The following is a 10,136-nucleotide window of genomic DNA, read 5'->3' as shown; positions in this document are numbered from 1 at the left end:
CCCCCCGCCCAGGAAGAAAATCCCCCCTCCCGCCCCGCCCCGCCCCGCCCCGCCCCGCCCCGCCCCGCCCTGCTCAGGGGGCGGGGCTCGGCGCGCTGACGTCACCGCGGCGCGGCTATATAAGGGGCGCGCGGGGGGCGCGCGGCCTTTCGAGGCGAGGCGCGGCGGCGGAGCGGATCGGGGGCTCTGCGACGCTCCCGGTGCGGCTCGGCAGCACGCGGCGTTGTGCCCCCCTCCCGGCCTTTTGACGGTACCGGCGGGCGGTGCGGAGGCGCGGCGGGGCGCGGTGGGTCCGCGGCGGGCGCTGGCGGAGGAGGATGGAGGCGGATTGGGGCCGCGGGGACTAGGCCGCGGCCTAGGCCTCGGGGTGCGCCCTGAAGGGAGCCGGGCCTCGTGCCGGGAGGCGGGGGGGGGGGGGGTAGGTGGGATCCTGCAGCCCGCCGCGTGCCTGCGCATGATGAGAACCGTGTTGGTAGGGACATCTGAGGGGCTGATGAATGCCAACACCGCTGAGCTGGGCGCGGAGCGGGGCGCTGCGGCACCCAGGGCAGCTCGTGGCCGCAGGGCTGGCCGGGCGCGCACTGCAGTGGGGGCGGGAGAGAAGGTTAAAAGTTAAAGGAAAAAAGATCCTGTGATTTTTGCCTAAATTAAAAAAAAAGGATTAGAAGTTACTTTTGCAGGCTTGTTTCTATTGTATCAGGGAAGGCTTCTACTGTAAAGCTCAGGGCTTTGCTTTGAGTTTTACTTAAATATTGTGAAGGGAATGGGTGACTGCAATGACATTAATCTCTTAAAAAGTAATGCTTGTTCTTTTGATTTCAGTGTAAGATGCATCAAGTACACTCTTGCCTCTTTGGTGGCTTTAAAAAAGGTAAGTACAGCTGCTGAAATGCAGATTTTAATTTGGGAAATAAACTGTTGTGTAGGTGTACTTGCAGATACTAGCCTGGGGTACTCCTGTGTCCCAGAACATTGCAGGACCAGCATTTGTAATGCAGCAGTTGACTGATGTCTCTGAGTAGTTTTCATGCTACTAGTAAGAGTCATGTGCTCTTTGTGCTGAGGATGGGATGTGAGGCTTCTGTTCAAAAACACTATTGCAGCTTCTAATTGGACTACAGGAGTATAATGGATACCTCTGTTTCCTTTGTTACTGCTATTTCATCATGCACAGCAACAGACTAGAGAAAAGTGCTTGTAGCTATCAGGATTGATAACTAAATTGGAGAGCCTGTGATGTTTTCAGTTATTAGAGTAGTGGACAGAAGTGATTTCTGAAAACTCTGCACTGAGGCTTTTTTCTGTTATTAGTGTCACAGTCAGAGATACTGCACCTGGTTCTACACACACTTCAAACTATCCTGTTTCCTCTAGGTCTGCTGCTCAATATGAAGACTTGATGCTACTTCACAAGGTAAATATAAAACTGAAAATTTAACATAAAATGGTGTTTAAGGATTTGCTGTTTGTCTATAGTACATTTCTTATTTTAGTGACCAGTAGGCAAACTGTATTCCCTATGCTAAGTTTTCCCTCTTGTGCCACAATGATGACTAATATAGTTTGCTACTCTTGACCAAGACAATGATGAGAGCTCATACCACCATGATTTCCATCTGAGGCACAACAGCTTAGAATTCACCTGGATATTTTGACTTTAGACAAACTTCTCATAAGCTTTTTTTCTTTCAGGTTTTGAATCATGCACTTACAGAAAAAACATCACCTGGTAAGAAAAAAAACCATTATGGAGTCTGCTGAGGGTTCCTCAATGGAGCTGCTGCCACATGGCAGTGGGGTGTGTAAAATGGATAAGAAATGTTCTGGGATTATTTTCTGCTAATGCACAGAAATAATAGATGCTTCATAGTATTCAAAATACTCCTGAATATTTCTTTAATTTTTTTCTTTGGGGAATTCAATTTTCCAAAGCTATCACAGGAGATTGGTCAATACTATTACTCCACAGCAGATACAGTGATGATAGCATAGTTCAGCAGAGATTATTGTGATGAACACAGTTTTGTCTTTCGCTCCTATCTGATGTATCTTGCTGTTGTGGTATATTGCTTGGAAATTGTAGACTTGGCCAAGAAAGCTGAGGGAATCTGATTTTTCTCTTGTTGCAGGCACTGGGAGAAGCAGCTACAAGCTATGCAAGGTAAATATTATATTGCCTGTGTCTGTGAAAACCAGCTTTCTGTCCATGAAAAGGCTGCGTATGATGATAGCATAGTTCAGCAGATGATCAGTGGTGATCACTTGTTCAGTCTTTCGCTCCTATCTGATGCAGCCTCCTGTACCTTAGGATAAGTTGACAGAGAACTGAAATGGAAAGCTTACAGTGAAATGCTACCCTCTGTTGCATTTTGTCAAGCCCTTCAGAAGATCAGGAAAGGAGACAGACAAATGCTGAAATGTAGGATGAAGAGGGTTTGCTATGTAGTTTTTAGTGAAAACTTGGCTCATCTGGTGTTCATGCTCTAAGTCTTGTAAGTGTTGCTTTGCAGAATGCCCTGGACAGAGACAGAATGCCTGTGCTGGGTGTGAGAAGCTTTCACCTGTCAGTGATTTTGGCAAAGACGAGACTTCTCAAACTGAAGGTAATAGAAGATGTTTTAGTTGGATGCTATGTTTGGCTGTGCTGCTCTTGTGAAGTAATAGGTCAGCTACTGGGCTGCATTTCAGCCTGGGAACTTCTGTTTATAGATGAGTCTGCAAATACATTCTGTTCCTGGAAAATGTGAAGCAAAGATATAACTGCCCTAAGTGTGCCTTATGTTTCACAATAGAAATATGAAGTAATTATTTTGGAGGGTTAAAATTTCACAGAACACTTCTGTAAATAAATGTGGTACTGCTACATTTATGTTTAGGAAATTATGAGTTCAGTATCCAAAATGCTTTTCCTGGTTGGACCAGTCTGAATGTCAGGTGTTCCCACTTTAGAGGTGTGCTGATTTCTGCAGTCTCAGCAGTGATATCTCATGTTGAGAGCTGGGAGATTGGTTTGGGCCCCCTTGTGGAAGGGAATGGGAGCGCTGCAGTTTGCTGTATGTGATGTTGAATCAGGTCTCTGATCCCAGTGAGGATAAAACTTGACTAAACACTGATACAGCCTTTGGAGTTGTTATGCTAAAACTTTCTCCTGGACCACAACTAACAGTGACTTTTCCTTTGCAGACTCCTGAGTTGTTTCTTGTCATGATGTAAGTACTTATTTCAACTTTGCAAGTTTATTAGTGTAGAAAGCCTAGAATATACATGTGAAGTGAAGTATTTGGTGTGGGCAAAGGGGGTGGTGTTGGCTGCTTGCTTTTCAGCCAAACCAGGTGGATGCATAAGGGAAGAACTGCTGGATAAGACCCATACTTGGCAGACTGGTTTTGCTAAACTTAGTGCATCTGTGAGCTCCTGAAGTTGCTCTGATTGCACTGTTTGCCTTCTTCCTAAAGCAGATAGCAGTCCACAGACTGATAGTATAAGCTGCCTGTATGATGAAATGCAAACACACTGACTTCAATTGTGGAGGTCTGCAATTAGCTCTATCTGACTTCAGGCATCTGACTGGATTTCATTCCTGTGTCTGTTTATGTGCTGTCCTGATTCTGTGTTTTTTTCTAGTGCTGTTGTGGTAGAGCTGTGAGGTGGTACCAGCTGGTAGTGCTCAAGGAAAAAGTAAGTTCCCAGTGAATTTGTATAACTGCTTATAGCTGTGCTGTGGGATGGGGAAGTTGTGAGGTGCTGGCCCCTAATTGTAGTGCCATCTTTTGGTGCCTGTTTACGTAGTAGGCTCCTTCAAGATTTTCACAAGTTATTAGCAGCCAGCAAACCTCACTTACCAAGGTGCTGGGGATTGAATCTTATGTGGAAGACTGAAATTATTTGAGAAGTTTTTAAATAATCTGGTAATTTTGCAGACAGGCGTGGCATGTCTTACAGGGTTGTAATGATGTTGTCAAATGTCTGACCTGAAACTACTAATGTAGACTGCTCTTTACTGAAAGACCCTGTAACTGACAGTAGCTGTAAAAATAGTGGCAATAGTACTAATAATGTTGATGTGCAGTTGGTATAAAATGCCACTGATATGAACTGTAATTTAGGGAACTGTAATTGAGGATCTCTTCTAGAGCAGAATGCTTTGAGATAGTTTACCTGGCTTTTTCTGGGGTGGTGTTGATGTAACATGCGTGCTTCTGGCTGCCATCAGATGAATGACAGGTTAGTCTGAGGGCATTTGTGAGCACCAGTAAGTAGTTTCAACCTGTGTGTGGAACCCCTAAAGACAGTGCAAAGAGGTGGTGATGGTTGCAACAAGAATGGAAGTTCGTTGAAGTCTGATGGTTGGAATATAACATTAGCATTGCACTGAAACTTTTATTTTGTTTTTTTTTATTTTAGTTTTGAGAATGGAAGAACTACCAGATACTCTGTGACAGATGTTAGGTAAGCTGTTTGCTTCTCAATTGCCATAAGATAACATTTTGTACTGAAATGCTAACTGCTTTCCTGACCTGGCAATAAATAGTGTAGACCAATTGAAATATGTGACTGCTTTGCACAATTTGACTTTCTAGTTGATCAGAAAGAACGTGCCTTTACTCAGCAGCGCAGAGCTTGCATCAGTGAGTTCTGCTGATTGAAAACAGTATGCCTATTTGCTGTTCAATGCATGCAGTGGGCTTTGGCAGACAGTACTGATCTTATATTCAGAGTAATCTGGTAAATTCCCTGTCTCAGGCAAGATGAGAGTTATGTGGTATGAGTGAAGAGGTAGATGTTAAGCTACTCTAAGCATGTACTGTTTGTGATGATGAATTTTAAGCAATGGGAATCTCTCTGAAGAAGACTGAGGAGGACTCTTGATCTGAAACAGTACACACATTCAGATTAACTGTTCAAGCATGGCCAAGTAGAGTGTTAATAAAAATGCACTTGTTACAGAGTGAAGCTGAGAAGGAAGGAGTGTGTGAGAACCAAGATTTTGCTTTTTTGAGGTAAGTGTAAAATAGAACATTTTATTGATCGTGGTGGTCCAGTAATTTCTGCAATATTTCTGTTATGTTAAGTGCATAAGATTAGTGCATAATTAGATATATTTTTTATTGTGCATCTTCCACTCCGAGCCATTGTGGGAATAAAAATGATGTGCATGGAGCAAGAATGAACTTCACTATAGGAGGTTTTCCAGCAGCTTTGGTACCCTGACAATTTCTTAACTATAGTCACTGACAAACTTAATGTAGAGTTCAGTTTGTATGAGCAAAAGATGTGGCCTCCATGACTCAAGCTTCTTATTTTGTCTTTACACAGTGGAAATAGTAAAAAAAAAAAAAAATAAAAAATAAAATAAAATAAAATAAAAATAAAAATAAAAAATAAAAAAATAAAAAAATTGTGGAAACTACTTAAGCTGATACAATATTGTTAATGTAATACAGCAGCAAGCATACAATTCCCATCATAACTCTTACCTGATGTACCTGGCTGTTTTATGAACTGACAGTGTAACACTGCTGCACTCCTGAAATAATTAAAAAAAAAAATCTAATATCCTGTAGTTGGCAAAAATCACCTGAGTGGTAGCAATTGTGGTTTTGTTCAATGTACACACATCAAATTGAAGTTCCAGACTGTACAAACTTTTCTCAACTAGACCCAGTCTCACCTACAATAAATTGCCTATTTAAGTTCATCTCAAAAACATGTCCTTCATGGGACTTGTATTTTAGGTATCATAACTTACTCCAACTGTCTCTCTGGGGAGGGACAGTATCATAAAGCAAATATAACCAACTACTTTTTTGTGGTTCTTCTGATATTAGTAATTCTGTATTGCTAATTCAATTAAGATTAAGTTTTTGTATTCTATTTGAATGTTAAATGTTGAAGTTGTCACTTGGTGGCCAAAATGCAGCCTTGTTATAGGTTAAAATTAATTTGTATAGAATTTCATAGCTTTATGAAGTTGCGTATAGCGATACCTTATTTTGAAACAATTTCTCTCTTCCTTAGGAATGAACTATTGTCAGCTGCCTCACTGGGTAAGATCACACAGATTCTTTCTTAAATGTACGGAATTTCTGTAGCCACTGATGAAACTTGATTCTGCCAGATGAGTTACTGTGATATCACCACTTCCGTTCCATTCTTTCTGAGGCTACACAACTGCTGAGAGGAACTTCTAGTAGTTGTGCTACTGTGTGCTAACTGCATTTTCTTTCTTTAGGTGAGGAGGCAACTTTGAAACTAATATGAGGAATGAGAAAGGTGAGTGTAACTGTAGTAATAAAAACTTATTTGCTGGAACCAAATGATGATTAAAACCTTAGCTTGAACTCTCTCACTGAACAGAGATGAAAATCTAAGGTCTGAGCTGTTCCAGTCAGCTTCTTGTGCTGGTTTGGTGCCTTATAATGGTTCTTATGCTGTACTTAATAGGTGGAAGATCCCAGAATAATGGGCTACACTTGCATGAACAGCATTAGGAAGCCAAGACTTTGCGGTGGTAACATTTACCTCATACACTAATTGGAGCCAATAAAATTTTGTAAACTCTGCCTTTTGTTGTCAACTGCTTTCTGACTTGAAGGGCTTGCTGTAAGCTAGCTCTAGGCTATTTTGTAAAAGCTTCAAATGTTTGACTTTAGGGCAGGGAGCAAACTAGGTAATGCTAGTCCTGCAAGTGTTCTTCACTGTAGAGGATGTGTGGCTATTGCCAGTGTCAGAGTTCATGTCAACTCCAGTCTGCTCTGTCTGGATTTAGGCAAACCTACAAAGAAGTACATTCAGTGTTTCATAGGTGGGAGCTAAACATGATTTGCCTATTTGGTTCTAAACTTGTATGTCTGGTAATACATGACTTAATTATGCTAATTTCAGCAATAATTTCAGTAAGAAGATCTGGTGCTTTATTGGACTGCAACTACTTGGAGAGCTTTGTTTTTGTTGAGACTGAAGCCTGCTGAAGTGCTGATACTAGCTCATTCCAAGACCCATAGCGGCTGATGCAACTTCTCTTAAGAGCTTTTTAGTCAGATAATTCCAAAAGATAAAATATTGCTCAAAAACACCAACTATGGAAACAGTATAGAGACAGTCTATAATGGAGCAACAATATATAGCTTGTATTCTGACATGCTTCCCCTGGATTGAGTATAATTTTTCTGGGGCAAGATAGCATTCAGCCTTCAGGAGACAAAGCTATAAGCAGAGGAGGGAGGTTTTGATAATCCTGTTAAATATAAACATTTGGGTGGCACTGGGGCCTGTTAAGATTTGCTTTATTCCCAAAGCTAATTAGTGCCAGGTTTCTTTATTTAAAAAAAAAAAAAGATTTAATGTACTTCCCCATATTTCTGTGGTGCTTCAGGTGTAATATCAATAGGGGAAAAGTTTTATGAAGAACTTAATCTGTAACACTTGAACTATTACTGTGGCAATTCTACCAAGAAGTAGAATCAGACATACAAATGCTTGTGCAGGAATGTTTTCAGATAATTAGTGCTACCAAGAGATTTTCAGTATGAGGAACAGAATTAAGTTTCATCTCCCTCATAACCCAGCCTCTGTGAACTACTTAAACTTCAATGACGTCTCTGTAGAACAGAACTGAAATCTTCTTAGGCTGAACAGTTTTTCATCCTAGATAAAGTGAATTAGAGATGTTGCTGTGTTCATGTGCAAATTAAATCTCTTCTGCACTAAAGCAAAAGCCATTAATAAGGTCTATTTTCATTCAGAACTGGTTAGTAGCCTCTTAGTATTCCTCCCCTGCATTACTTCTTAAAATACCACACTTCATTGTGCCTGTTGAAGAGTTTGAAGGGACTGTCATAGCCTGCAGTGTAGAAGAAATCTTCGTGGAATAGTTGGCCTCTGTTTCTTAAGATTCTGGCCAAGACTTCAGCTTCCTCAGCATATTTCTCTGTTGAGGCAAATCCACTGAAGGACCTGGTTGAAGTTTAAAAAAAAAAAAAGGGGGGGGGGGGGTTATACAATTTGTAGAAGGCCAAAATATCTGCTCCCTGCTTTGCATTGCCGAAGAGATGACAGGGTGGGGAAGCAATGCAGTATTTGAGCAGTTCTCACGCAGTTTGTAGTTACTAAATGGCACATCAGAAGTTGTCAGGGTGAATGACTGCTGCATCTAAACTCCAGGCTCTAAATAGTGTGTATTCACTATGCACAGTTAAAAATCAGATGCAAGTAAGAATGTAGACCTGCTAGGTGAGCCCCAACCCTCTGTGAGCTTACCGGACAAAGACAGCTGCTGCCTTCCGCTCCTCAATAAACACATCTGAGTCTGTGGGCTGGGGGGGGGAGTCCTGGTGTTCAAATGGCACAAAGAAAGAGACCTTGAAGTCTGCACAGCCACGCTTTACCAGACATGTCACTGGCACAGTCATATCAATCTTCATCTCTAAAGGAGGGTAGAAAGTGTAATGAGCTGAAAGCAAAGACAGTGTCTGAATGCAACTCTAAGGGATGATGCAGGCTGCCTAAAACCACGTGCCAAAACAACTTCCCAGCATTACTGTTCTTTTGCACATTGATGCAAAGGAATGTACTGCCACATTCTGTTTTCATTTCTAACTGTAGAGCAATTTCTCACTGTCCAGGCTGCAGCTCCTTCAATCCTATGTGGTCCTTGGAACAGAGTTTTCAGCATCCCTCTAGGTGTAATCCCTGAGGGCCTTGGAAGAGGTATGGTGGCCTAGTGTAGGCAGGTGGGTGTTAGACTAGGAAAAGTCTCTGTGTCCAAGGTTATCTACTGCTGTAAGCTACTTGGCATCATCTAATTTGTGCTTGTAGCAGTTCAAACCCAGCATGTTCTACCTTTCTCATTCTTCCCTTGGATGTAGTGGAAGAGTTTCCAGAAGCCCTGGCGCAATGCTTCTTTCTGGGTCTCTCCTCTGATGACTGTGCTGACCCACTTAGCTGTTTCGTACTGGCGCAGTTCATAATCCTTTGCCTGGAAGGTAGCAAAAGTCACAGTAACCACAAGATGAATACTAATGACACAAAGGGCTACTCTTTCCAAATCAGCCTGGAAGGATTGTGATTAAATAACCCCTGGCAGCCTCATAGCTGCAGTTACAGGTGTACCCCCAGGGTCAAATTCTGACACTTCCATTGCAAAACCATGCTATTCTGCCTTAGATGGAGCTCTTCAGAGCTTAGGAGTAGGTGTGCTTGTTGCCCCCTTTGCAATTAGGCATGAACAGTGTAGGAACACTTCCTTCATGCTCGTTCTCAGACTGGGAATCCTAAATCCACACTGACAATGGAAAACTCTGTTCTCCTGGCCTTTAGGAGTTACCGTTGTCTCTGCTGTGTTCCACCGAGGGGACTGCAGATCCAGGGACAGAAATGTTTGCTTGAAGGATTTGATCATCGTGGTGGAGCTGAAAGGTAGACACAGTTCATTGGCCTCCACTCAATGCAGTATGAATGGGATATGAGAAAACATTAGGGCTTCTCTGCTAAATTTAAGAGGCTTTTCTCAGCCTCTGGTCTCCGACCTATCAGTAACATATGCACCAAAGACTAAGTTCAGGCAAAGACCAGACGCCTTCTGAAAGGTAATTGTCCCAGAAATTACCCTTATCCTAAGGGTTTCAACGAAAAGACCTGAAATCTTTTTAGCTGTGAGGGAACAGAGAAACAAGATCATGAAACAAGATCGTGAAACCATGGCTAGGCTGCTGTTGGAGTGTTCATCATTCAGTGTAAGCTGCCTTCCCTGTGAAGTGAGGGCATTTCCTGGCTGCAAAACAGAAGGTGGAAATCATCCTGCAAGTGAAATGGACCCGAGCAGTTAAACCACTTTGCACCTGGATGAGAAGGTGCACTGTTGGTGGCTGCTGTAGTACTGATGGCGTACGTAACGTTATTGGAAATCTCATAGTAGTTGATGCCTTGAAGACCTTCCGGAGTCTGGTGACTGGGTGAGATTTTTGTTATTTATGAATATGTTGCTGCTTTCCTATCTAGCCTTCACATGGAAGGAGAATGCTGAAAACATGAAAACACTCAACTTCACCTCATTGTTCCAAAATAATCAGAACCACTACTGAAATATTGAGAGCTCTTTAAGTCTTACCTTGAAATATTTGGAGCCTTGGTTTATC

At 42.3% G+C, this 10,136-nt stretch overlaps 1 protein-coding gene and 9 non-coding genes across 10 annotated transcripts; 9 read left to right on the top strand and 1 right to left on the bottom strand.

Annotated features, from left to right (window-relative positions):
- The first annotated feature begins 444 nt into the window (after positions 1 to 444).
- LOC116492263 lies at positions 445 to 522 on the top strand. The gene has a single exon (XR_004253574.1). It is a non-coding gene; the product is annotated as a small nucleolar RNA SNORD74 (small nucleolar RNA).
- A 706-nt stretch (positions 523 to 1,228) lies between these two features.
- On the top strand, positions 1,229 to 1,296 carry LOC116492277. The gene has a single exon (XR_004253587.1). It is a non-coding gene; the product is annotated as a small nucleolar RNA SNORD75 (small nucleolar RNA).
- Positions 1,297 to 1,539: 243 nt separating this feature from the next.
- LOC116492251 lies at positions 1,540 to 1,624 on the top strand. The gene has a single exon (XR_004253562.1). It is a non-coding gene; the product is annotated as a small nucleolar RNA SNORD24 (small nucleolar RNA).
- Positions 1,625 to 1,969: 345 nt separating this feature from the next.
- Positions 1,970 to 2,052, top strand: LOC116492267. The gene has a single exon (XR_004253578.1). It is a non-coding gene; the product is annotated as a small nucleolar RNA snR60/Z15/Z230/Z193/J17 (small nucleolar RNA).
- A 160-nt stretch (positions 2,053 to 2,212) lies between these two features.
- On the top strand, positions 2,213 to 2,296 carry LOC116492270. Its single transcript, XR_004253580.1, has one exon. It is a non-coding gene; the product is annotated as a small nucleolar RNA snR60/Z15/Z230/Z193/J17 (small nucleolar RNA).
- A 1,193-nt stretch (positions 2,297 to 3,489) lies between these two features.
- LOC116492265 lies at positions 3,490 to 3,555 on the top strand. Its single transcript, XR_004253576.1, has one exon. It is a non-coding gene; the product is annotated as a small nucleolar RNA SNORD44 (small nucleolar RNA).
- Positions 3,556 to 3,944: 389 nt separating this feature from the next.
- Positions 3,945 to 4,008, top strand: LOC116492275. Its single transcript, XR_004253585.1, has one exon. It is a non-coding gene; the product is annotated as a small nucleolar RNA SNORD78 (small nucleolar RNA).
- Positions 4,009 to 4,802: 794 nt separating this feature from the next.
- Positions 4,803 to 4,881, top strand: LOC116492253. Its single transcript, XR_004253564.1, has one exon. It is a non-coding gene; the product is annotated as a small nucleolar RNA SNORD79 (small nucleolar RNA).
- Positions 4,882 to 5,411: 530 nt separating this feature from the next.
- Positions 5,412 to 9,564, bottom strand: LOC116491713 (heme-binding protein 2-like). Its single transcript, XM_032191901.1, has 4 exons — positions 9,326 to 9,564; positions 8,842 to 8,977; positions 8,260 to 8,425; positions 5,412 to 7,956 (listed from the first exon to the last, which is right to left on the bottom strand). Exons 1-4 carry the CDS (start codon positions 9,398 to 9,400, stop codon positions 7,782 to 7,784), a joined length of 552 nt encoding a protein of 183 aa, XP_032047792.1. The 5' UTR covers positions 9,401 to 9,564; the 3' UTR covers positions 5,412 to 7,781.
- Positions 6,091 to 6,165, top strand: LOC116492262. Its single transcript, XR_004253573.1, has one exon. It is a non-coding gene; the product is annotated as a small nucleolar RNA SNORD47 (small nucleolar RNA).
- Positions 9,565 to 10,136: the final 572 nt, after the last annotated feature.

The sequence above is a fragment of the Aythya fuligula genome, chromosome 8 (assembly GCF_009819795.1).
Source record: "Aythya fuligula isolate bAytFul2 chromosome 8, bAytFul2.pri, whole genome shotgun sequence".
Taxonomy (NCBI): domain Eukaryota; kingdom Metazoa; phylum Chordata; class Aves; order Anseriformes; family Anatidae; genus Aythya; species Aythya fuligula.
Note: the sequence above shows the minus strand (reverse complement) of the source record. Positions and strands in the feature narration are given on the sequence as shown.

Excerpts from the sequence above, each read along its gene's own strand:
- LOC116491713 (XM_032191901.1), bottom strand. The coding sequence starts at position 9,400 with ATGATCAAATCCTTCAAGCAAACATTTCTGTCCCTGGATCTGCAGTCC. Across the intron at positions 8,426-8,841 it reads CCAAGGGAAGAATGAGAAAG|AGATGAAGATTGATATGACT; the intron begins GTAGAACATGCT and ends ACCCTCCTTTAG. Across the intron at positions 7,957-8,259 it reads GCAGCAGCTGTCTTTGTCCG|GTCCTTCAGTGGATTTGCCT; the intron begins GTAAGCTCACAG and ends AACTTCAACCAG.